We start from the raw sequence: 26,225 nt of genomic DNA, 5'->3' as shown, positions 1-26,225 counted from the left end.
CCGGTTTTTGGATGGCACCCGTGCCGGGAGCGGGCAGGTGCCGCCAAAACTGGGAAAAACCCGGTTGCAGCCGGGTTATGGCAACCCTACCTCTGAGGCCTGGACCAAGGCAGATGGACTGGAGGGAGGGCTCTTCTTGGAGATTACTTGCCCATAGAGAATCATTGAGCATAGAGGATCATTGGAAAATACTTGCCCATAGGGAATAATTGGTGAATAATTGCACATAGAGAATCATTAGGGAATACTTGCCCATAGAGAATCTTTGGGGATTACTTGCCCACAGAGAGTCATTGGAGATTATTTGCCCATAGAGAATCATTGTAGAATACCTACCCATTGTCTATGGGCAACTATTCCCCAATGATTCTTGATGGGCAAGTACTGTCATTTTTTTTAGTATGTCCCTACAATTTTCTTGAATCTGTCCTACATTTTGCGGTGCCTTGTCCTCTACTTTTGCAGTTACTGCAAAATGTAGGACCTTCAAGAAAAATGGTAGATATTAGCGTGGCCTAATGGTTTGAGTGTTAGACTATAACTCTGGAGACCAGAGTTCGATTCCCCGCTTGACCATGAAACCCACTGGGCGACCTTGGACAAGTCACACTCTCTCAGCCTCAGGGGAAGGCAATGGCAAACCTCCTCTGAACAAATCTTGCCAAGAAAACCCCTTGATAGGGTCCTCATACATTGAAAATGACTTAAAAAGCACACAGCAGCAGACAATACCTGCCGCCTGAGCTTGCATTGGGTTTGTTTCTCGGAGGGTGAAAAGACAGCAGGCATGTTAGGAAATGGGCTGCTGGGGACACAATGCAAATGCTGAAAGGGTTTTCCTGCCTTAATTTCAGCACAATGGACAAATGAAAGGAGTAATTTAAATGTAGGTTGAATCAAGGGTTTGTTACCAGTCAAGTACAATTTAAGCGTTTGTCTTGCTCAGAGTTCTTCATTTAATTAACTTTTTTTTCCATTTAAGGTATTTATACCCTGCTTTTGTGCTTTAAGGGTCTTGAGAGCGGATTACAAATCCTTTATTTGACACAGGCATTTCTGGAGGGTTTTTTGGGCTATGTGGCCACGCTCCATAAGAGTCCTCCTCACGTTCTTCTCTGAAGATGCCAGAGATGCTGGCGAAAGGTCAGGAATCAACTCTTCTAGAACATTGACCACATAGCCTGAAAAACCCACAGAGAAACTATGGATGCCGCCGGCCATGAAAGCCTTCCACTTCACATCTTTATTTGAGTTTCCTGCCCTCAGGATTAGAATCTGAAGAAAGACATGAGGGAAAAGGCGAAGGGGATGGCAGTCCTTTCAGCGTACCACAAGCCAACAAGGCATTTTAATGAAGTCTGTCAGAAAGATACAGCTGAGTGTATATATATATATATATATATATATATAATGTACATAATATGTAATAATAATAAACCATGTGAAACGAATTTATGCTTTTATGCGTGTTTTGAGCTTTTGTTTGGTAACGTCCTAATTTTTTCTCTCAGTGGACTGCACTCTGAGGCGCCCCGCTCTCTTTGGGAGGCTATGACAGTTGGCCAAACGTTGGCTTCCACTTTTACGTCACTTTGAGACCAGAAAATGGGCGGGGTTTTCTTTTTTGCCTCTCTGAGACTCGGTTTCCCAGCATGCTTTGCCCGGCGTCGCTGCCGCGCATGCGCTGCTCAGCGCGAGCCTGGCAGCGACTGAGGCGGCGGCGGCGGCGCGCGGGCGCTCGCCATGGAGTCCTACGACGTGATCGCGAACCAGCCGGTGGTAATTGATAACGTGAGTCCAGCCCAGAGGGGGCTTCTGAGGGAGGAGGGGGAGTGGAGTGCCGCTTTGACCGCTGTGGGACTTCGGCTCCCCACCCTAACCGCCGAACCTGCTCTTTCTTCTCTCCCTCTCTATGACCCCCCAACCCGCGCTCTCATTGGCCGCTTTCCTTGTCATTCAGCCGCTCTGACGAATCGCGGAATGAAACCGGGCGGTGTCCTTAACGCCTTTCGGGCTTCCTCGCCTCCTGGTTGGCTGCCTCCGTTGTCACTTCCCCCCTTTCAGCCAATCGCCTTTCGAGATTCCTTCGGCCGGCCTCTGGCGTCCCTAGGCCAGTAATTCCCATTAAGGGAATCTAGGACTTCAACTCCCATAATCCCAGACCGTTGGCCAACATGGCTGAGGCTTCTGGGAGCTGAAGTTCAAAATTCTCTTAAAGTGGACAGTTTGGGGACCTCTACTCTAGACGGTCATTGGCTGTTTGGCTGTTGTTTGGGGAATCTTATTGGCCCTGGAGTTTTGCGTCGTGCATTCTGATTGGTTGGCTGAAGAGAGGGCGGGGTTTGCGCCTGGCAACGAGGCCTGTCCCTCTGAAGGCCCAACCTCTGCACCTTTCCTGCATTTTCCCAGCATGCCTTGCTTTGTACTTAGCAGTACTTCCATGGCTGCATCCACACTGGAGAAATAACCCGGGTTGGCACCGCTTTAAGTGCCCTGGCGTCTCAAGGCTATGGAATTCTGGGAGTTGGAGTTTGTTGCTCTTATGCTCTTAGTATAATTACAGCGCTTTAGAAATAAAGTTTAATAATAATAATAATAGCCCACAACAAACTCCAACTCCCAGAATTCCATAGGCTTGAGCCACCAGGGCAGTTAAAGCGGTGCCAAACCGGGTTATTTCTCCAGTGTGGATGCAGCCCATGTTTGCTTTTGAGAAAACACTTGGGGGTGCATCTACACTGTGAGAAATAATGCAGTTTGACACCGTTTTAACCGCCCATGGCTGTGTTTTTCAGAATCCCTGGGATTTGTAGTGTCGTGAGGCACACCAGTGCTCTTTGGGGGAGAAGGCTGAGGACCTTGCAAAACTACAGATCACAGAATGAGGCTATGGCACTTAAAAGTGGTGTCAAACTGCATTATTACTACAGTGTAGATGCACCCTTAGTAGATACTCCCCAAATCGCTTTCTGGTGCTCTTATTTAAACCCAGGTTGGGAATCTTTAGTTCTTCAAATGTTCTGCGATCTGTTACCATTGGCTATGCTGGCTAGGCCTAATGGAATTTTGAACAGCAACACATTTCAGATGTAGAGTATGTCCACACTGTAGAAATAATGCATCTTGACCTCACTTTAAGTGCCATAGTACCATCCTATGGAAATTCTGGGATTTGTAGTTGTGCAAGACACCAGCACTCTATAGCAGAGAAGGCTAATACCCTTGTAAAAGTACACATCCCAGGATTTCCATAAGATAGAGCTACAGCACTTAAAGTGGTGAAAGACTGAATTAGTTCTCCATTGTAGACCAGTGGTCCCCAGACTGTGCCCTATAAGAAAATTTGGACTTCAGCTCCCAGAAGCCTCATCCATGTTGGCCAAGAGTCTGGGATTCTGGGAGCTGAAGTCCAAATTCCATTAAAGAGCAAGTTTGGAGACCACTGGTGTAGATGCATCTGTAGACATATAGGATCGTACTGTCTGGTGATAGTGATAAAGAGGGGTTTACCTTTTGATCCTCTGATGCTGAAAGGATGTCCCATAATGAATTTCCACATTCTCCAGTTCCAGTTATTGGTTATATTGTTATATCGCTGCTGAAGAATAAAATCTTTATTGTAATTATTATTATTAATAGAATTTTACATATTTCAAGAGAAACATACAGTACTACAAACCAAATCCATACTTCAAACGTATTCCATACTCCTACTTCAATTTCTGAAATAAAATCTTTAATAAATCTGTTGTCATTAGATGTAAATTCTACTTCTGTCTCGCTATCCCCCCTCCATTTGTTCTGCACAGTATTAGCCACTATATTGCAAAATCAATTAATTTACATTGGATCAGTCAAGAAGCCTGCCTCATTCAGCATTTTGCTGCCCCACCAACAGGACAGGCATGCAGCTGCACCCTCCGTCCTCATGCCCCTTACTAACGTGAGAAAGTGATACATTTCCATTCTGATTATTAGCGGTTGGTGCTTTTCACTTCCCTGAATTTATCTCATCCCTTTTTAAATCCAGGCTGGCAGATGTTACTATATCCAGTGTCAGTGCATTATACAGTATTAACTCCAGCCTGACTCTCCCACCACTCAGCCTCTGTGAAACACTGAGAAAAATGATATTTATTTTCTCTACATCATGTATAATTTCATGTCTCCCCTTATATATCCTTCAAGGCAATACTCAGCTGCTTGCTTATTCCCTCTCCCCAGCACCATCTAATGTGCATCTAATGTTAGTCTACTGCAAAAAGTAATGCAGTTTGACACCTCTTTAACTTCTGTGGCTCAATGCTATTGAATTCTGGGATTTGTAGTTTTGTAAGATATTCAACCTTCTCTATCAGGGAGCTCTGATGCCACAACAAATTACAGATCCCAGAGGATGGAGCCAGGATGGTTAAAGTGGTATCAAACTGCATTAACCCAGCCACAAAAGGAGAGCAAAAAAGTTCTCCTTGCTGGCAGTCCACTGTGGGCTACAACAGTGGCTAGTCTCAAGACCATAGTGTCTGGTCACCCTGGTCCTGTGTTGCTCAGGGCACACTCACAGTGGGAGAGGATAGAGGCCACTCCAACTCAGCCACCTGCTTGAGCCCTAAGTGACCAAGTAGATACTAGTTTTAACACAGACATTCTTCTGGAAACCTTGCCCTATGAGGAACGACTCAGGGAGCTGGGGATGTTTAGCCTGGAGAAGAGAAGGTTAAGAGGTGATATGATAGCCCTATTTAAATACTTGAAGGGATGTCATATTGAGGAGGGAGCAAGCTTGTTTTCTGCTGCTCCAGAGACTAGGACCCGGAGCAATGGATGCAAGCTGCAGGAAAAGAGATTCCACCTCAACATTAGGAGGAATTTCCTGACAGTAAGGGCTGTTCGACAGTGGAACAAACTCCCTCGAAGTGTAGTGGAGGCTCCCTCCTTGGAGGTCTTCAAACGGAGGCTGGATGGCCATCTGTCGGCGATGCTTTGATCTGGATTTCCTGCATGGGAGGGGGTTGGACTGGATGGCCCTTGCGGTCTCTTCCAACTCTATGATTCTATGATTCTATGAATTGTGTAGAGTGGCAGCAGCTGAACTCCCAGCTCTGGCCAATTGAGGGCTGAGCTAAATAGCACCATGCAATGTAGCCTTTCCTTATGTAAGAGTTGCTCTGACTACTTTCTCACAGCAGTAGGCAGGACAGCTGGAATCTCCATTATCACTCCATGTGTTTTGTGAAGTGGAACATCCTTATACTGAAATCCACTAATCTTAAATGGGGGGAGAAGAGAGAATAGAAGAAAGTTCCCCAACAATTAGTAGAGGTCCACAGTCTGTGGGTATGTGCCTTCAAGTCACCTGCCCTGTACAGCGGAGGTATAACAACTCTCATCTCCCCCAAGCTGTTAGACTGTTAGAGTATTCCCGGCGGCAGAGGATAGCACAAATATGCCAGCCCTCAGTTGGCTAGAGCTCAAATTGAGGGTGGGAGCAGAAAATAAGCAACTGAGAATTGCATTGAAGGGTATGTCTTATATATACTTCACTATAAAATGACTTCAGGTATAAGTTGAGGGCAGGTTTGGGGGCCAAAATTATGGCTTTTAATATGACCCATGGATAGGTTGAGGGTAAAACTTAGGGGCATGTAACAAAGGATCTAAAGGGTGAAGCCAAGGAAAACAATGCCAAAGAACTGAACAAAATCCTACAGGCATAACTGTTTGTGCTCACCCTAAAAGCTGGATGGATGAGAGAGCAGAGGTGGGTCAGTACTACCAGGACAGATTACACTCTTGCCTTTCACCAGGGGGTGGTCCCTTTTTTAAATAGTAGTTAAAGGTCAGTACTTACATTCACCCATAGATAAGTCAATCTGAGTTTTATTAGGTCTATTTTGTGACTGAAAGTTCTAGACATATACATGAGTATATACAGTAATAAAATTTCTTCTGAATGTGGGCTTCAACCTTTCCCACCTAAATTGTAGGCCAGCTTGCATGCTATTCATATGAGGGAGATTTTCAAAGTAGCAATTATGTTCAAGGTTCTTTTTAATATTGCATTAATTTATATCCCACTTTTCTCCCAAAATGGGACTCAAAGGGGCTTACAGGATACGTTAAAACAACTCAGGGCTGGAACAGACAGCTCTTTAAAGCCACATTCAGGGCAGCTTCAGAGTGCAGCATTTATATGCCACATGTTCTGAAACTGCCTTAAGCCACCCGGAAGTTGGGTTGCCGCCGAGATATGGGCGGCTTCAAGACACTCCAGAGGTGCAGTGTTTACATGCCACATGCTGCTGGAGTGTCTTGAAGATGGCTTCAGGTTTTGGCAGCGCCAGGAAATCCGACTTTTTTCCAGCCCCAAAAGTTGTAGATCTTTTTTGCTCCTTTTTGGCCCACTTCAAGGCAGATTGGGGCCGCAGCATGTGGTTACCGCTACCCCAATCCATCTTCAGTGGAGGCGGCTTCAAGCCACTCTTCTTGCCGGTCTGTTTCTGGCCTTAGTTGAGCTAAAATAAGTTTAGTTGAGCTAAAATAATAATTTGGCTCCTAATTCTAATGCTGGAAAAACTATTGCCACCCCATGTTTTGGAACACTACTCCCATAATTCCTTAACATTTCCCGTGCTGTCTGGGGCTTCTAGGAATTATAATCCACAACATCTGGAGGATCAAAGAGTCCCACTTTATTAATTTTGACAGATATGGAAAGGTGTTGTTGAAAGCATTTTCCTATACCAGAATATTCACACTGAGGAATTTTCACTGATAAGCAGTAGGTAAAGAGATGCCACGGAGAGGATCAAACAGGGAAAGAAGATTGGAGCAAATGAAAACAGTTCAGATGGTCACTTTGTGCTTTTATCAGTTGGCCTTTTTCCAAATGTCTTCTAAAAGTGAAATGGAAATGGGGGTGGCTGGGAGTAAGTCTGTTTTCTGAGTTATAAGAAACATGGCATGCTGCCTTTATGTAGTGGATTGTTCTTGTTCTTTGCAACTTATTTATACCAGGTGTTAAATCTCTCCTGTGCCATGTCAAGTTGCTATCACAAGTTTCTCCATGATTTAATATGAAAAAATTTAACAAGCTTCTCAGTGGAACTCTTCTGCTTGTGTGGTCTAGCTTTGGAAAAGAGCAGAAAACAGGATTTCCCTCTAGTGGTTTTGGGAGGACACTGACATTCCAGGCAAACATTTTTTATCTGTTTGATGGAGTAGTTGTACACTGTTTGGGAGATGGATTAGGCCCCTTGTGCTAAATTTACATTATTCCTGTTTTACTAGTACTGGATTGAAGCAACTTGTGGTCAGTAAAGACTGGTTTTCACATTATTGTATTTTTTTTTTCTTCCATGCAGGGTTCTGGCATGATTAAAGCTGGCTTTGCAGGTGATCAAATACCCAAGTACTGTTTCCCAAACTAGTAAGTATTCTGGTTGTGCTTGAGGATTTTGTGGATGCTCTGTATGTGGGAATAATGCTGGGCTTGAGAATGAAAGGCACAAGCTTTTCATAGGCCCGTTACAGACAGGCCTAAGAGGCGCCGTGATTACGCGCGAGGGGCAGCACTTCCGGACGCGCCTTGCCCCTTGCGCGTAACCGATAAGTCAAGATAGTGGCGCCCTATACAACCCAGAAGAGACGTTGCGAGTGCGCGCTTTGGCACTTGCAACGTCTCTTCCGGGTTCCTGGAAGGAGCGCGATTTGCACGCTCCTTTTTTGCTCCGTGAGGGAGTCGTGCGTTTTGGCTGCTGCGGCTCCCTCACGGAGCAAACAGCAGCGGCCCAAGACCACCCCTTTTGGGCGGTCTGTAACGGGCCATTGTAACGCTGGTGACCAAATAACTTGTCTGTAATATAGAATACATGCCTTCAGTACTGAGATCTTTGGGATTCTCAGAAATGATTGCTTGTGGGGTTTTGAGTTATTCCTCAAAAGGTGTTCCTTAAAACTGCAAGCAAACTGCAGCTTCTTCATTCATTTACCTCATAATAATGTAAGGCAGCTTCCTCACTATTCCTCTTTTCTTAAAGTGGTGGGTGCATGTTCTCATCAAGTTTCAAGTGACATGTCTTACTCACTGGCTCTTGAGTCTTACCAGTGAAGTATTTAACTGTTTGATCTATGCCTTGTGTTCCAAGAGCTGACATTCATTTTGTGTACAATGCCTTTCAGTGTGGGCAGACCAAAGCATGTTCGTGTTATGGCTGGAGCTTTGGAAGGTGACATTTTCATAGGACCAAAAGCAGAGGTATGTCCACCATATTAACTGACCCCACTCTACACTTTCAATCTAATTCTATCCTTTGATTGTATCTTAATATACCATTTATATGGTCCTTCTGATAACAAGACAAGGCAACTTGATTGAAACAATGGGCTGTGTAAGATATATTTTGGTTCCCGGGATCCTTCAACATATCTGGTTGTTTTGTATAGACATAGCAGTGTTTGCAGAATGTGTATACATCTGCTAAATTTTAGATTACCCTCATGGACATGTTGTATAATTTCTGTTGCCACTGCAATTTCCAGTGTACACCCAGTATCTGATGTGTATAAGGTAGTGATGGAAACCATACAGCTTTCCAGATGTAGTTGGATTGCAGTTCTTATTGACCTTTGCCAGTGTAGGGATGGTCCCATCAACATTGAGAGAGGCACAAATCACCCTATTGGAATGTAGGTTGGGGGCTGGATCTCAGTCAAGTGATCAACTTGTATTAAGATTAATTATTGAATATCTTTCTTTACCAAATTCCATACCTGCACAGATAAGTAACATGTGCATAGTCTGCTGTAATGAATTTGTTAGGCATTTTGAGAACAGAGCCATTTGTCTCCACACCAGTCCTGACACTAAATTTGAAATAAATCCAGATATTGTTTCCTGTGCACTGTCTTATTAGATTTTGGAGTCAGTGTCAAGTGACATTCAAGTGCAGATACAGACAACTGCTCCTCAAAAAACAACAACAACAACAACACTGGATCCAGAAGTTTATGAAAACTATCACTCAGTTATTAACATTTCCCACAATTCCTTTTGGTCAAGATGCTTGAGATAGTGATTATAGCACAATTGCAGAGGCTCTTGAATATCTACATCCATTTCACACTGGGTTCAGGCCTGGTTTTGTACAAAATAAGCCTTGATCACCCTAATGAATGAGAAGGACGTGAGGAGTGATCTTGTTGGCCCCTCCTTGATCTCTAGGTGATTGTGGTGTAGTGGAAGGCCATCTCTGTTGTGGCTCCCACTGTGTGAAAGGGTCTACCCCATAGAAATCAGGCAGTCTCCAATGTTAAGTGTTTTGTGCCATCAATTAATTGAAGATGTATCTCTTTACCCAGGAATTGTCCTTGTTAAACCTATCATTTACCTCTTGGTTTTTAAATGAATGGTTTTAATGGATTTTATTATTTTTATTGTTTTATAATTTAAAACATTGTGTGTAAACCACTTTGGAATTTATATAAATGTTGGAAATAAATAAAATATGTTCACCTTTGTATGAGAAACTAGTTTGGGGATCAAAAGTCCTGAAAAAGTTAACAGATTCCATCTTGCCAGCCGAATCTTCCTGCCATATGGTCTCTGGTGATCCTAAATTTTGAATATTCAGAATGAAGAATGTTAATAGCAATGGTGGCAATCTCCATACTTGGTTTGCTGTTTCTAAGTGGGCAAATGTAATTTGGCATTGAGAGCCTTATTTCTCTGTCAGAAGCTCATTCTTTCTGTTGGGAGGATGGGGGAAGTGGCCCTGTTTGTGGAAGAAAATGACAGTAGTTCCCAATTGTTCGCTGGAATTGCTGGAAAGTAAATTCACTGTAAACAATGGCCAAAGATGCTTCCAATTGGATGGTTTATAGTCCTCTCCATCCAAAAGATAGTGAAGGTATTCCATCTCTTGTTCCTAAATGTTGTGTGTGTGTGTGTGTGTGTGAGAGAGAGAGAGAGAGATAGAGAGAGATGGGGAAAGGGTGGGAAAACACAACTGAGAACCATTATCTGGGAAACTTTCCCTCTTGTAGGAACATGCTGTGAATGGGGCGATGTGTTCACACATTGACATCCTTTATTGGAAGCTTCCTAGGTCTTTAGATGGACACAACAGGAGGTTTATCTGCCCCTCCTGATTGACTTGCTATCTTGTTTCTTTATTTTGGCTAGGAGCACAGAGGCCTTCTTTCCATACGCTACCCCATGGAACATGGCATTGTGAAGGACTGGAATGACATGGAACGCATTTGGCAGTATGTGTATTCCAAAGACCAACTCCAGACCTTCTCAGAAGAGGTGAGCTGACTCTTCCAAATGCCAGGCCATCTCCTGCATTGCAGTTTGGTACAGTAGCTTTGCAGCCCTGTTACCCTCTGCTGCCATTATTATCTGTTCTTGTACTCCTCACTGCATCTGGATAGCATTTTCATTACCTTCCCTGGGCTACTTTTATTATCTACAGTTGCCTCTGCTCACTAAATCAAAGAGGGTTCACTGAATCAAAACTTTGAAGTTGTATTTGAACAGAAGTTATTTTTCTCTTTACCCACTCTGACATTCTGCCAGTCCAGTGTTGTGGAATAGTAGTCCCTCGTTCAGCTGGAAGTGGAGGCTTGGAGTTGCTGTGAAAATCTATTCCTTCTAGAAATGCCAGTTCTACAAGGTCATTGCAAATCTGAAGGAGTGGCTTAATTTCACTTACCTTAATTTATTTTCTATGTACCACAGTGCAGAAAAATCCAGCCATGAGGTCCTTGGGCAGAATTTCTGTGTTACTTCACCTTTAGGTATAGCTCTGCTTGCTCATTACTACCCGCTGTGGCAAGATTGGGGACTCCTTGGCCTTAGAGGCTCCTGCCTGCTTTTCGTTTGCTGTGTCATAGTTCCTAGGAAAGACAGAATATAAAATATATTCTAAACTAATGTATCCTAAACTAGATGTCAACCATTCCTAAGCTGGCACTTTCTAACAGGATTAGACAAAGTTCCCATCATGTCCAGCCAGCATGTCTTTTGGCTGCTCTGCCTAAAGGTAATGGAATGTGTACAACAAAGTAAGTGGGTTGGCGATAACCGATAGATGTCTGTTCTTCTGAGTAGCTTGCAGGATTCCCAGATGGCTTTTCTTCTCAGGACTGAGTTTATCATATATTTTCAAGTCAGTTTCCTGGCCTAGTAATTTTGTCCAGATGTTTGATATGTGTTTAGTACAATAAGTTTGCTTCCCTTCACTTTCTATACTCATCATTTTAAGCAGTGATTAGGAGGGCCTGTTGTCTGTGGTGGCTAATTCTTTTCCTGCCTGTACAGAGTCCTGGAAATGTATTTCAATTACTCAGAAATCAGTTACTTGGAAATTTCTTGACTTGAAAAATCCACTTAACTCAGGGTCTTGGTGGAGTACAACTCTGAAATGGGCAAACATTCTGAATCCAATTTTCTGCACTGGAAACATCTGGGGGCCTCATGGACTGTCTCATAGACAAAAAAAGAGGTGGGGGGGAGAAAAACTAATTCAGAAACAGCCAGGATAATTTGTTTTGGTTTTTTGCTGGACAGAAGTGAAGAAGTCAGTCTATTTAAAAAGTGAATTCCATCCTCTTTTTTTTTTTGGCCAGAAAAATATTCTTGGGGGTTAAGGACGAAAAAAACAACCATATGTGAACCTACGGCTGTAATTTTGCTTACTCCCATTCTAGACAGTAGAGTCTTTTGTGTTCTTTCCCACCAGCATCCTGTTCTCCTAACAGAGGCTCCACTAAACCCACGTAAGAACCGTGAACGAGCAGCTGAAGTTTTCTTTGAGACCTTTAATGTGCCAGCCTTGTTCATCTCCATGCAAGCTGTGCTTAGCCTGTGAGTACTTTCTACAAACAGATATGACCCCCATTATTTTTGGAACTCACCTTAGAGGAGCACTCAATGCCTTTGATGCAGAACATTAATTTATATAGAAGCTGCTTACACTTAATAAATAGGATTTGGGTGGGATTAAATAAATAATTAAATAAAACTTTTATTTATATCCCGCTTTTCTGTGACAGGACAATCAAAGCGGCTACAACATGTTAAAATCCACATTTACAAATTTATGTCCCAAATTCCCCCCCTTAAAACAGGATTAAACAAATTACAATTAAAACATCTATTAAAAACACAATAAAATACAGCGAGGACAGAGCGGTGGGCTGATACATGATGCAGGGGGCAGTCATTCTGTGGCCAGGCACTTTTATTCAGGAAAGACCTGCCAGAAGAGATCCGTCTTGACAGCTTTTTTAAAGCTGTCTAAGCTGGCAGTTTGACGGATCTCGTCTGGCAGACCGTTCCATAGTTTGGGAGCAATTGCAGAGAAGGCCCTCTGGGAGGTAGCAATTAGTCTGTTTTTTAAAGGCTGCAATAGATTCCTCCCAGAGGACCTGAGAGTGCGGGGCGGATTATATGGAAGCAGGCGATCCCTTAAATAGGTTGGACCCAAGCCATGTAGGGCTTTAAAGGTTATAACCAACACCTTGTACTGTGCCCGGAAACTAACAGGCAGCCAGTGAAGAGATTTTAAGATGGATGTTATTTGCTCACTCCTAGTTTTTCCGGCGACCAGCCTGGCTGCCATATCTTGCACTAGTTGAAGTTTCCGGACTAGACACAAGGGTAGCCCCATGTAGAGCGCATTACAGAAATCAAGTCGTGAAGTTACCAGTGAATGTACAACAGTTTCTAGGTCCTTTACTTCCAGGAAAGGGCGCAGCTAGCGTATCAGCCGAAGCTGATAACAGGCGCTCCTGATCGCCGCATTCACCTGATTTCTCATGTGAAGCGACGGATCTAGGAGCACCCCCAGATATACCTGGTTTGGGGGCCCCTACTGTAAGTACCTCCGTTTTGTCTGGATTCAGCCTGAGCTTGTTTTTCCTCATCCAGCCCATTACCACTTCAAGACACTGACTGAGGGGAGAAATGCCATCTGTTGTCATAGCTGCTGATCGGGACATGGAGAAATATATTTGGGTGTCATCAGCATACTGATAACACCCTGCCCCATGTCTGCGAATGATTTCCCCCAGCGGCTTCATATAAATGTTGAATAGCATCGGGGACAGTATGGCGCCTTGAAGGACGCGACATTTAAGCTCTGTTTTCGAGGAGCAACTGTCCCCGAGCATCACCCTCTGGAATCTACCCAAGAGGAAGGACCGGAACCACTGGAGTGCAGTGCCACCGATTCCTAACTCTCCCAGGCGTTCCAAGAGGATGTCATGATCTATTGTATCGAAGGCCGCTGAGAGGTCTAGAAGCACCAACAGGGTCACGCTTCCTCTGTCAATGCCTAGACGAAGATTGTCAGCCAGAGCAACCATGGCAGTCTCCACCCCATATCCCATCCTGAAGACAGTTTGAAATGGGTCTAGATAATCGGTTTCATCCAAGATGACTTGGAGTTGAAGGGCGACAGCCCTCTCAATCACCTTGCTCAAAAATGGCAGATGAGATACAGGCCTGTAGTTCTTCATATCCAGGGGGTCCAGGGAAGGTTTTTTTAGGAGTGGTCTAACAACCGATTAGTAACTTCAAGGAAACAAATCTGTGTATGCTTACTGAGTAATAATTCCTACCTTGTATAGTGGAGTTACACTCCCAAGGAAGCATGCCCAGGACATGGAGCACTAGCCATGTGAACTGTCTTTTCCAATAATTTATTACATGATGACTAAATGCCCAGGTTTATATTAGTAGCACAAATTATTGTTGCTGTACAGTATGTGCATTAGAAAAATGCTTATACTTTTTAAAAATGAATTCTCTTTGTTAGAGGTTGGATCTACAATATTAAATTTTTCCTTTTACTGTCTGAACCAAGTAACAATTACTATCACTTGGGGTGGTATGTCCTTTAATTTCACTTTAGTTTTATCTAAACAAGTCAGGATAAACTTGATTGTCCTCAAATGAGAATTCTTTTAGAAGATGTTGTTGGCTGATTTTCAAGTCATGCTGATTTTCTACAAATTCATTTTTGTGTGAGTTGTTTTGAAACATATCATCCTTTCTTAGTTATGCGACTGGGCGAACCACAGGAGTGGTGTTGGACTCTGGAGATGGGGTCACACATGCTGTACCTATTTATGAAGGGTTTGCCATGCCCCACTCTATTATGCGGATCGACATAGCTGGCCGTGATGTCTCCCGTTTCCTTCGTCTGTATCTCCGGAAGGAAGGCTATGACTTCCATACAACTTCTGAATTTGAGATCGTCAAAACTATAAAAGAGGTGCCTGGATGTCTCTTTGTCTTTGATTCAGGGTGCCTTCAGTTGTAAGGGAGCTGAATAGTGGAAGATAGACTGGTAGACTGGGGCTGCAACAACTGAGCTATCTGCAGAGCATAGGAAAGTGCCTTTTTTTGCCTACACATCCCACATATTGGGAGAATCTCCAACACATGCTGCATGTATACTGTGCTACTATGTCTGTGTCAAGGGATGCTCCACCATTATCAAAGAGGATCTTGGCCTTCGATAGTCAAGAGCTGTGTTGGTTGGGGATGATGAAATCTGGAGGGAAGCAATTTGGCAAAGGCTGGCGTAATTCATTAACAGCATATTCCCAATCCTATAAACATAACCATCCTATAACTCATTGAGTTCACATAATAGCCTATAGTGCTAAGCTGTCACCTGTAAAGATCACCTACAATGCTTTATTATATAAGTGTTGATGCTTGTCCTGATAGACTAGAGTCTCTAATAACAGTTACCTAATCTCTCATACCTTTATCATTTTCAAATGTTGTCTTCTAGATTAAAAACTGCATCCTAGTCATAGTTAAACTGTATTCTACAAAAGAAAAGACTTAATAAATTTCAAAAGAAACAAGATAACTGAGCTTAGGTGGTCTTCAAACAAATATGTGAGCTAGATTAGGTCTAGTACTCTGCCAGTTTTTTTTTTTTTTAATGCTTCCTAAATCTCTCATTCAAATGTTTGGTTGAGGGTTAAAAGGCTTTGACATAGGGATGGTGGTTCTCCTAATGCATCAGAAGATTTAATTCAGTGTTTAACAGCAATATTCCCTGGGATGCTTAGTCTTGTAAAAGGATTGGTTTGAATGACTGACATATCTCTGTTTGTCTTCCCTTCACAGCGGGCTTGTTACCTGTCAATAAACCCACAGAAGGATGAGACATTAGAAACTGAAAAAGCTCAGTATTACCTTCCAGATGGAAGCACCATTGAGGTTTGTGAAGACTTGGCCTGGTTGGAAGCAAAATATTGTTGAATGAGTTTTTAATTACCATATCAAGTCACACAGTCACAGAAACAATTAGCTTACTTGCTAATTAGCTTAATTGCTGTTCACCGCTATGATCTTTGGAATAGCGGTATATAAATAAAAAAAAACAAAAACAACAAACAACAACAAAGTCTTCCCACTCACATCAGAAGCAAAAAGTCTAGAATGTGGATTGAAATATAACTCCATAAAACCTTATAAATAGAAATAAAAATGTTAAAACTTTAGCTGTGTAAAATTAGAGCTACAAAGAACTAAGTTTATAAATAAATGAATCATTAAAATAGGTATCACATAAAAATAAGTTTCGTTAAGGTACTTAAAATGTTTTCATAAATATTTTAATGAAACCTATTTTTATGTGATACCTGTTTTAATGACTTGGTTATTTATAAACTTGGTTCTTTAAAAGAGGGAGATTTCCCATGAGAATAAATTATATACCGACCTGCAGTCTGTGAAATGTTTAACCAAACAAATTGTAAAGACTGTAGTTATATTTATAAGGTCTCTCTTTCCTACCCATTTTATCAGAAATAAGAGTGAAAGGGCTTGGGTAATGCCTACTGGGGTGTACGCTAAATAACATGCCTACCAACTGAATGGTGTAGCTTCAGGCCTCATAGATGGCTTCTCTTCCATGGACTAAGAAAAAGCAAGATTAATTATGGGAAAGGAACATAACTATACTCACTTTCATAATGTACACATGTTCAGAAATTTATATTTTAGCACGGATAACACACATCTTTGACTGAATGTAGCGTGCTAAAAAGTGACACTCCTCCCCCAATGAAAGCAAAGGATTGCCCAGAGGGCATCATTGAAAGACATGGCACTTCCATCATTCCTCAGCGTGTACCATCTAGGCAAGGATTTTTGTTTTTACAAGGTAAGAGCCCTAGTGTTTGGCTGTTCATACAGATGGAGGTCAGTTTGCCTCGGTTTTGATATTCTATATGTATATAGTTTTTATGTGGCAAATATAAAGATCGCTTCTGTAGGAATAAGATTAACTCCCTTGTCTTTTTTGCAGATTGGTCCAGCTCGATTTCGGGCCCCGGAGTTGCTATTCCGTCCAGATCTGATTGGGGAAGAGTGTGAGGGACTGCACGAAGTGTTGGTTTTTGCAATTCAAAAATCTGACATGGACTTGAGGCGAACACTTTTCTCCAACATTGTCCTGTCTGGAGGCTCAACACTCTTCAAAGGTTCCTTCAGTTTGATTGCTTCTTTGCTTTTCTTTGTACTCTGTGGTCTGAGATAATGTTAAACTCTATTCTGTACCTTCCCCGTAGAAATAAGGTTTACTTTAGTTCTGGAAGGGGGCTGTGAGGATTGGTCAAAATGCTTACTGAGCAGAGCAGGAGACATAGTTCCACCCCAGCTGGATATTTGTGTGTGTGTGTGTTTGTGTGTGCATGCGTGTGCGCTTGCACCCCAGAGAGAAACAGACAGACTGAGATTTAATATCTGATATGCCTTCCAACTATGCCAGTTTCTTTTTATAGGCTAAAAAGACACCATTGTAATGTGCTCTATTTAAACTGTTCCTCCCCCATCCCACCCCAAATTTTGTAGATAGGTACTGCTTATTTTACCATAACCTTTCCCAAACTGAAACCTTCCAGAAGTGTTGGAGTACAGTGGTTACACTGGCTGGGGATGCTGGGAATTAAAGTACAGCACATTTGGAGGACCATGGGCTGGGGAAGCTTGCTGCAATATCTTTAGATCTGAGGCACATGAAACACAACACCAACCAAAGCATGGCAGTTTCATATTTTGACACAAAGAAAAACCTAATGGGTGAGGAAAGAAGTGAAGAGGGAAAGATTCCACACACAGCCTTGAAAATCAATGGGGTTCGAGGTCCAGTATCTTCAGCACATTGAAAAATAAGCCAGAATTTTATCTGTGACTCCTTTAAGATGAAGTTGGTATTTTTCTTCTATTTAGGTTTTGGTGATAGGCTTCTTAGTGAAGTGAAGAAACTGGCCCCCAAGGACGTCAAAATCAGGGTAAGTTTAGTTTCATTTCATTTATATGCTGCCTTTCCCAGATTGGGACCCAAGATGCCTTATAAAAAGCAGCAATTAAAACTAACAATAGAATTGTAAAAATAATTAAAATCATCACATTAGGGTATTGTCAGCAGAACTGAGACCCTCTGAAAGATGGGCTCATGCACCATTGGTCACTTTGTAGACACTCCTTTGCTTGTCTAGGATAAGCAATGGCCTCTCTTAATGGCCCTCTATAGGGCATCTCTCTGTTTGTTTCAGTAATTTGCAGTAATGTTAACAATGGTGGTTAGAGAGCTTTGTAATTGTTCCCTCCACTTTTTACTCAAATCTATTAAGGGTTTTCCAGAATAACATGTTTCAGAGGATAGCACTATTAGTCGACTGCAGCGAAACCAACAGAAATTTTGTGTGACTTGAAATTTTTTGTGGGACAGAGCCCATTTTGTTAGATGTGAATAACATGGCTTCCTTTGAAGTGAAATCTACGTACTGATTACATACCTTTTTGGACTCCAGACCAGTTGGATGGTGCATAAGAATGGAACACTGCCTCTACCTCTATCCAGCTCTCTTTTTCTCTTTTTACTCCAGATATCTGCTCCTCAGGAGAGACTATATTCTACATGGATTGGGTGTGTACAAGATAATAAGTCTTCCTGCCCAGAAATATTAGTCTTAGTTGCCACTTTCATTGCTTCTCCCACTAATTCAGATAAAAGAAATGGTACAGATACTAACTGTATCTGATATAGTTAGTACACATGACTGTAGTCGAGTAATGTAGGTGCTCTTTGGAGATGGGGGAAACACTTGCTGGTGCTGTGCTGAGTGAAGGGGTTGGAAGCCCAACATGGTACAGCCAGCCCTCCATATCCACAGATTCAATCATTCACATCCTGAAAAAAATACTCAAAAATACATAAATTCCAAAAAGCAAACCTTAATTTTGCCATTTTATATAAGGGACACAGTTTTCCTATGCCATTGTATTTAACAGAGTGCGAACATCTATGGATCTTGCTGTCCACAGGAGGTCCTGGAACCAAACCCCAGCGAATACCAAGAGCCCACTTTACATGCTTTTTATCCAGAGGCTGGAAGAACAAGCAACTGTGGCTTTGACTCAGTTGAGAGAATCCTGTACCCATAGACTTGTTTCTTGAAGAGTGTTTGTATGCTGTAGAATTGTTGTATAGTGCATACCCTATATACTCATGTATAAGTCGACCTCATGTATAAGTCGAGGGCAGTTTTTGGATCCAAAATCATGGATTTTGATATGACCCATGGATAAGTCAAGGGTCAAACACTGGAGGATGTTACAAAAGATCTAAAGGGGGGAACAAAGCACCACTTCCCTCCCTATACAGTGGTACCTCGGGATACGAAATACCCAGGTTACGAAATTTTCAGGATACGAAAAAAACCCATAGGAAATTATTGTTCCGGGTTGCGAAAGTTTTTTCGGGTTACGAAAAAACTTTTGGTGCTTTTCTGCGCGATTTCACACGGAATCGCGGCTTTTCCCCATTAGCGCCTATGGCGATTCGGCTTGCGAAGGCTTTTCGGGTTACGAACGGCGCCCCGGAACGAATTAATTTCGTAACCCGGGGCACCACTGTATCTCCCTCTCTGGACATCTCCCAAGCATCAGTCTCGGCATGGAAAAGGGGAAACAAACCTTGGCACATACGCACACACTTCCCCTTACAAAAAAGGAGGACAGACACCATTCTTTCTCTGCTTTCCACCCCAAGGACTCCCAAGGATCAGGGCTTGCCAAAAAGGAGGACAGACCCCACTGCTCTCCACCCCAAGGACCCCCAAGGATCAGGGCTTGCCAGAAAAGGAGGACAGACCCCGCTCTTTCTCTGCTCTCCACCCCAAGGACCCCCAAGGATCAGGGCTTGCCAAAAAAGGAGGACAGACCCCACTCTTTCTCTGCTCTCCACCCCAAGGACCCCCAAGGATCAGGGCTTGCCAAAAAGGAGGACAGACCTTTCTCTCTCTTTGCTTTTCAACCCCAGGATTTCCAGGCAAAACGGGGGACAAGCCAGGGCATACAATGTGTTTGTGTCCTTTGACTCAACAGCAGCTTGTTAGCTCTGGCTGCGCGGGAAGGCTGAGAGGGAAAACAAAGAGACACACACACACACACAGAGGGAGAGAGCAGGAGAGCGGGCACCGGGGCTTCAAACAGGGAGCCGTTACAAGGCTACAGAGGAAGGTGGGCACTTATTATTTCAGGAAATTTATAAGCATAAACTCATTGACCCTTCCATAAGTCTACCCATGATTTTGGAGTCCATTTTGGGGTATAAATTTTTCGACTTATAGTCAAGTATATACGGTAGTTCATACGGAACACTGTTTAGGCATACCAGATCACTTAATGCCCTCATGAACTGAATGCACCCTGCACATGTACATTACATGAACAAACTGCAATGGCTCTCACATACCATTACAAAAAGGGCCCTGGTATGATTCTTCTTCGTGAGCCCTTTGACTCACACAAATGTTCACAGGCATCTCCTCAGTAGCTCATTTAGACGCTTTTATAACTGAGTGAACATTTTGGTAATAGCCCTGCCCCTCAGTGCATGGAAAAATAGTTCACACCTTATACCTCAGTTCATAGGGTGGGGGGAGTTAGCAACTTTTTGACAATGTATCTAATTCTCATTTGCTTCCTCCACAGAGGCTCCATCCTGGCTTCATTGGATACATTTAAGAAAATGTGGGTTTCCAAGAAAGAATATGAGGAAGATAGTTCCCGGGCAATCCATCGAAAAACCTTCTAGTCTGGGAGCATTTTGCGATCTCCTTGGAGATTCTTTCTTTTCCTCAACTCGCTTTTTTGAGTGTCTGAGGAGCTCCCCCTGTGTGTGTATGTGTATCGGTAGGTGGGTGCCAGCGTGCGTTAGACTTTCCCAGAGCAAATGGGAAGGCTAGGATTTTGACTTGACCATTGATTGGTCTTGTGAGAGGCAGATGAACAATGGGAATGAACCTGTTGGAGAGATTGGTTCCTTTTTCACTTGATCTCTGGATTTTTGAGACTACATTTGTGTCATTGAGGACAGATAGTATGGATTAGAAACCAAACAGGTTAGTGGAATGGAAATGAATGTGTGGTAAACCAGCCCATGTTTGGGCAGCAAACACAAGGTCTGAGTCAGAACATGGACCAGGTTGAAGTTGTGAAGGTCATCACAGAAATTTGGAGCACAGAAATTGATGATTAGCTAGTTTCTTCTCAGTTGCTCAGCAGTTGTTTTTTTAGATGGCCAATTCATATTCACTCTCCCTTTCTATTTTTTAAAAAAACGTAACACACAAAAGAAAATAAGCACATTCTAAGCTGTTATAAGCCCAGTACGTCTGTGTGTATGTGTATGTATAAAAATCCTTAGGCTGGTGTGTGAGAATCTGAACCATGACAAGACAGTTGGAGCAGTTAATTTTAGGAACTAGTTTGTAATGCATGGTGTAGAACAATAACATCTTCCTTTATTCTATTCTAGACCGTCCTCATCTTGCAACCTTGTAGTGAGGCAGTCACCTGTCGTACAGTCAAAGTACCCAGGGCATATTAAGACCCATTCTCTTCTTCATCTGCCCACCACTGTTTCCTTCCCCATTATTCTAAAGGTTTACAATGTTGACTTTCTCTGAAAGCTGAAGGCTTTATGCCCACATCATAACCACTGCTGTAGGGGCCGGTTATCCATGCTTGCTGAGAAGCTGTTTTTAGTATTAACTTTATTTATTCAAAAGTTTTGATGGTAACTGAACTACTAATTGGGACCTAGGGTTTGTTCCCCTGCCTTTCTGTTCCGCTATACTATGTTTTCCATTGCCTATCATTAGCACTGACATTTTAACAGTGTACTTACTTTGTACAGTTGGGTTAGCCCTGTAACCATCCCCACTCCTTGAAGTGGTTGTTTTCATGAATGCACCGCATGAGGGAACAATAAACTCCATTAGAATATGTTGAGAATTGAGTAGTAAGCTCCAGAGAGAAGCTGTAATTCTGACATTGTGTTAATCCCTTTCAGCTGCTTCTGTACTGTTACAGAAAGGAAAAATAGTTTACTTTGAAATGTGTTTGTGTTTCTTGATTTTTTTTATTATTTTTTATTTTTATTTATTTTTTTACAAAAAAATACATTTTGGTGCTTCTTATTTTTCAATTTTTAAAACATTTATTTGTTAATGCTGCTGCTGAAGACCAAATATTTTACATTCTTGGCCACTTAAGTATTAGAAGACAAGGCAGCAGGAAATGAGCCTTATATCTGCCAGTAGCCAAATGATGGAAGAGAAACTGCAATAGGAAGTGAGAGCTGAGGGACTCGAGTTGCCCAAGATGATGGAGGCAAAATCTTGTCTTGTTCACTGCTGGTGATGTATTTTGAATGTGGTCCAATTGTGTTTTGGATCCAAGCCTTTTTGTTTGGCTCTTAGGTCAACATTCTCAGAAAACATTTTTAGGACTAGAGTATGCAAGTTGCTTCTGTTACAGGTTTCAAGCAGCAGGAACTGTGCCTCACCAAAAGTGGGAAAATTATTTCTTCTTCATGGTCTCTGCGAATCACACAAATGGGTTTATTCTGCGCCTGAGCAGCAATCCTCGGAAACTTCTGGAATCTCCAGGCAGAAAGCAATGTATCTTTCTGCAACTTTTTGGCGGTAGCCCCGCCAACCCATATATAAGGCCCCTGGTGGCCCGCTCCTCTTCAGTTCCTTCATTCCACCGCGCTAAGCAGCTCGAGGAACTTCGCTAGCATTTCGCTTGCTCTTTGTGTATTGGAATCTCTGGCTATTCGACCTTCGGACTTTCATTTGACCATTCTTCGGACTTTCCCTTTGGCTTGACGTCTTTCTCTGATTTAACGGCTTGACTTCGGACTGGTAACAGACTTCTCTTTCCATGGCCCATTTCAAGCAATGCACCAAGTGCGGGGTGAAAATCCCCAAGGCCGACGGCCACGACAAGTGTGTCCTCTGCTTGGGGGAGGCACACGTTCCGGGCAGTTGTGCCCACTGCAAGGCCATGTCTGCCCAAGCCCTCAAGAACAGGGACCGGACACTCAAGGCCGCCCTCTACGAGAGGGTTCTCAGCCAGCTTGGCGGCTCTGGAGCCTCTGGGGATGCGGATGCCCCCAAAGCCCCCAAGAGAAGAGGGGATAAGAGCTCCGATCGGGACAAGAAGCGGGCTCGCTCGTCCTCGCCGCCTTCTAAGAGCCGCCGTAAAGGGCCCCCAAGCACGGTCTCAGTGCCTCCGTCTGAGTCGAGGCCAGTACCGTCGACATCGCCTGTCGCAGAGCCAGTGAAGACCCCGGCTCCGTCTGTACCGGCCCCTTCCCGGATGGTGCCGCTTGAGTCCTCCTCACCAGTCACCTCTCTGTACCGGCAGACAGCCTGCAGATTGTGACCGTGGACTCTGAATCAGAGGGAGAGCTCCAGGACTCTGATGCTCCACTCTCTCCTCAGAGGCTGAGGCCAAGATCTCCTTCACCCTCACCAAGGAGAAGGCCACGCTCTGCCGCACGGGACCGGGCTACGCTGGGGACCAAAGCTGACGAGGTGCTGGCCGCACACCATCGTGCCCCTGCAGAGCATGATCAGGACCTCTTTCAGGCGTTCCCGGATCTCGTTCACGACCAGCACACGGGACAGTACCTCATCCCGGTTGACCCGTCCCACCTGCGTCGTAACCTCCGTGCTCATTCACGGGCCCGTCGTCCAGATGGTGACACCTCCCGCCGGGACAACTTCGGGACATCTGATCTTCTCCTCAGACGGCGGAGCCCATCTGCTTCGAGATCTGGCTTGGGCTCCCCTCGTTTCGTGTCTCCCATCTTGGATGAGGATGCCCCGTTTGTGCCTGAAGGCCCATCTGTCCCATCGCCCACGGACGACGTCCGGGCCTTTGCCGACAGGGTCATACGGATGGCTGATGCTCTCAAGCTGGAAGTTGCCCATCCGGAGGATGATGCCCTTGACCCGGTGGAAAGGAGGATCCACGGCTCTGCTCCAGCTCCACCAGCCCTGGCCTACCTCCCGTCCCTGGAGAAGATCGCCAAGTGTTCTTGGGACGCCCCAGCCACCATCCCGTCCACTTCGCGCAGGATCGAGAACCTGTATCGGGTCACTCCGTCTGCTCCGTTCTGGCTGTCAAACCATCCCAAGCTGAATTCAGCTATTGTGGAAGGAGCTCAGTCCACCTTCGCTCCCAGGACCTCGTCTTCGCCTGTCGACAAAGACAGCAAGAAGCTGGACGGCCTGGCTAAAAAATTCTACGCCTCGGCGGCTCTCGACCTCAAGATCGCAAACTACGCGGCTTGCATGGGGGCCTACGTCCAGTTCCTGGTGGAGAAGATGGACCCCACCATTGCTGACTTGCCTGATGACAGGAGGCGTATGATGGCGGCTCTCAGGAATGAGATCCACCTGATGGCTGGGCAGCAGATCATCTCCGCCAGACACTCCACGGACTGTGCATCCAAGGTCCTCTCTCGCTCCATAGCCCTCCGCCGCTATGCATAGCTCCGGTCCTCAGACCTCACCCCTCAGGCGAAGGCGGCTATTGAAGACATGCCCTTTGACAACTCGGGCCTCTTCAATAGGGACACGGACGAGAAGCTTAGCTTCAGGTACCGGATGAAGACCACGGCTAGAAAGCATGGAAGGCCACTGGTTCGTGACTCTAGACTTAAAGGATGCCTACTTTCACATAGCGATCCTGGAGGACCACCGCAGGTTCCTCGCCTTTGCTGTCGGACACCAGGCATACCAGTACAAGGTCCTTCCCTTCGGCCTTTCCACAGCTCCAAGGGTCTTCACCAAGTGCATGGCACCTGTGGTGGCGTACCTGCATCAAAGGGGAATCACAGTCTTCCCATACCTGGACGACTGGCTCTTCGCAGTGTCTTCCAGGGACACTCTGCTCAAACAACTCGAGTTTGCCCTGTCCCTCCTTCAAGCATTGGGACTACAGGTCAACTTCGACAAGTCCAACCTGACTCCTACCAAGCGCATCGACTTCATAGGAACCATGCTGGACTCTGTGTCAATGAAGGCATACCTTCCAGAGGCAAGGTTTCAGGCCCTCCGCGCATCACTGCAGCCCTGCCTGCATCAAAGGCGTCTTCAAGCCCGTGTGGTACAAGTCGCCATGGGACACTTGGCCTCTACCACCTTCGTCACACCGTGGGCCAGGCTAAGGCTCAGGCCCCTGCAATCCTGGTTCCTATCCGTGTTCGACCCCGTCCGAGACACGCCTACCAAACTGCTCACCATCCCGAGGACCGTACAGAAGTCCCTTCGATGGTGGCTCCAGCCCGACAACGTCTGCGTGGGAATGTCATTCCTACCCCCGCAGTCGGACCTTTCCCTGACCACGGACGCCTCCCTGCAGGGATGGGGTGCCCACACTCTGGACCTTACAATAAGGGACAAATGGTCACCGACGGAAGCCACTCTCCACATCAACGTCTTAGAGATGCTTGCCGTGGAAAAGGCACTCAGAGCGTTCCAGACGGTCCTCACGAACAAGGTGGTGCTTCTTCTCACCGACAACACCACGGTCATGTACTACCTCAACAAACAGGGGGGTACAAAATCGAGGACTCTGTTGGCAGTCACCATCCGCATCTGGGAGTGGTGCATACAGCACAAGATCCTGCTGCAGTGCATCCATCTGCCTGGCTACCAGAACAACCTTGCAGACCAACTCAGCAGGTCATCTTCCACTTGCCACGAATGGAGGCTGCATCCAGAAGTGGTGACCCAACTTTCCAATCGCTGGGGTCCCCCTCTCCTGGACCTGTTCGCCTCCCGGTTGAATGCTCACACACCGAGATTCTGTTCACGGTACCGAGAGCCCGGGTCGGAAGGGGATGCCTTCCAACTCAAGTGGACTCAAGGCCTCCTGTATGCCTTTCCTCCATTTCCTCTGATCACACGGGTGATCTCGAAGATGTTGTCGGACCACACGGACGCAATCCTGATAACTCCGTGGTGGCCCAGACAGCCATGGTTCGCTCCTCTCCTACAGAGGGCACAGGAGCATCTCCGACTGGAACACCGGCCCGACCTGCTCTCGCTTCACGACGGGCGAGTCCACCGTCCCGAGATGCAGTCTCTCCCATTGGTGGCATGGAGGATTCAGTCCTGAGCACGCTTCCATCCGGTGTTCAGGATATCATCAAGGCAGCACAAAGACCATCTACACAGAGGTCCTATGCCTACAAATGGGATAGGTTCCTTGCCTTTTTGCAGACAAAGGGCATTCCACCATCCCGTGTCTCCATCCCTGTGGTCCTGGACTTTCTTATGACACTGACAGAAGCAGGTCTCTCCTTGAGTTCTATCAAGTGCTACCTGTCTGCCATTTCGTCACACTATTTGTTTCAAAACAAACTCTCTCTGTTTGGGGACCCTCTCATAAAGAGGTTCCTTAAAGGATTCAACAACCTGCATCCACCTGTTGCGGACCCTTCACCGCAGTGGAGTTTAGACACCGTCCTGGCACAGCTGGTGTCTAAGCCGTTTGAGCCCTTGGCTACCACGGACCTGAGACTCCTGACCTGGAAAACGGCCTTTCTGGTAGCTATCATGTCAGCCCGCTGGGCTGGTGAACTGTGCCCTGAGGGTGGACCAACCCTTCCTCCATTTCCATAAGGACAAGGTGGTGCTCTGTACAGACATTACTTTCTTGCCCAAGGTGGTGTCTGCTTTCCACATCAACCAAGACATTGTTTTGCCGACTTTGGCTCCTAATCCGACCACGGACTCTGAGATCCATGCCCTAGATGTCCGGAGGGCACTGGCGTTCTACTTGGACAGAACTGCTGCGTCCAGGCAATCGGAGAGACTCTTTG

General features: G+C 44.9%; 1 protein-coding gene across 1 annotated transcript; it reads left to right on the top strand.

The window, feature by feature from the left end:
• The first annotated feature begins 1,715 nt into the window (after window positions 1–1,715).
• LOC149318459 (alpha-centractin-like) lies at window positions 1,716–20,155 on the top strand. The gene is made up of 11 exons (XM_089509754.1): window positions 1,716–1,791; window positions 7,365–7,429; window positions 8,182–8,257; window positions 10,184–10,309; window positions 11,745–11,869; window positions 14,066–14,282; window positions 15,155–15,247; window positions 16,341–16,515; window positions 17,264–17,325; window positions 17,923–17,963; window positions 20,033–20,155. Exons 1-11 carry the CDS (start codon window positions 1,744–1,746, stop codon window positions 20,133–20,135), a joined length of 1,131 nt encoding a protein of 376 aa, XP_089365880.1. The 5' UTR covers window positions 1,716–1,743; the 3' UTR covers window positions 20,136–20,155.
• The last annotated feature ends 6,070 nt before the right edge of the window (window positions 20,156–26,225 follow it).

This window comes from Sceloporus occidentalis, unplaced genomic scaffold, assembly GCF_023333645.1.
Source record: "Sceloporus occidentalis isolate IW3139 unplaced genomic scaffold, rSceOcc1.0.p SCAF_2, whole genome shotgun sequence".
NCBI lineage: Eukaryota > Metazoa > Chordata > Lepidosauria > Squamata > Phrynosomatidae > Sceloporus > Sceloporus occidentalis.
This window is presented reverse-complemented; position numbering and strand designations above follow the sequence as displayed.

Bases quoted from the DNA above. Each gene is read 5' to 3' on its own strand.
- LOC149318459 (XM_089509754.1), top strand. From the start codon at position 1,744: ATGGAGTCCTACGACGTGATCGCGAACCAGCCGGTGGTAATTGATAAC. The intron at 1,792-7,364 runs GTGAGTCCAGCC...TCTTCCATGCAG, and splicing joins AGCCGGTGGTAATTGATAAC to GGTTCTGGCATGATTAAAGC. The intron at 8,258-10,183 runs GTATGTCCACCA...TATTTTGGCTAG, and splicing joins TCATAGGACCAAAAGCAGAG to GAGCACAGAGGCCTTCTTTC.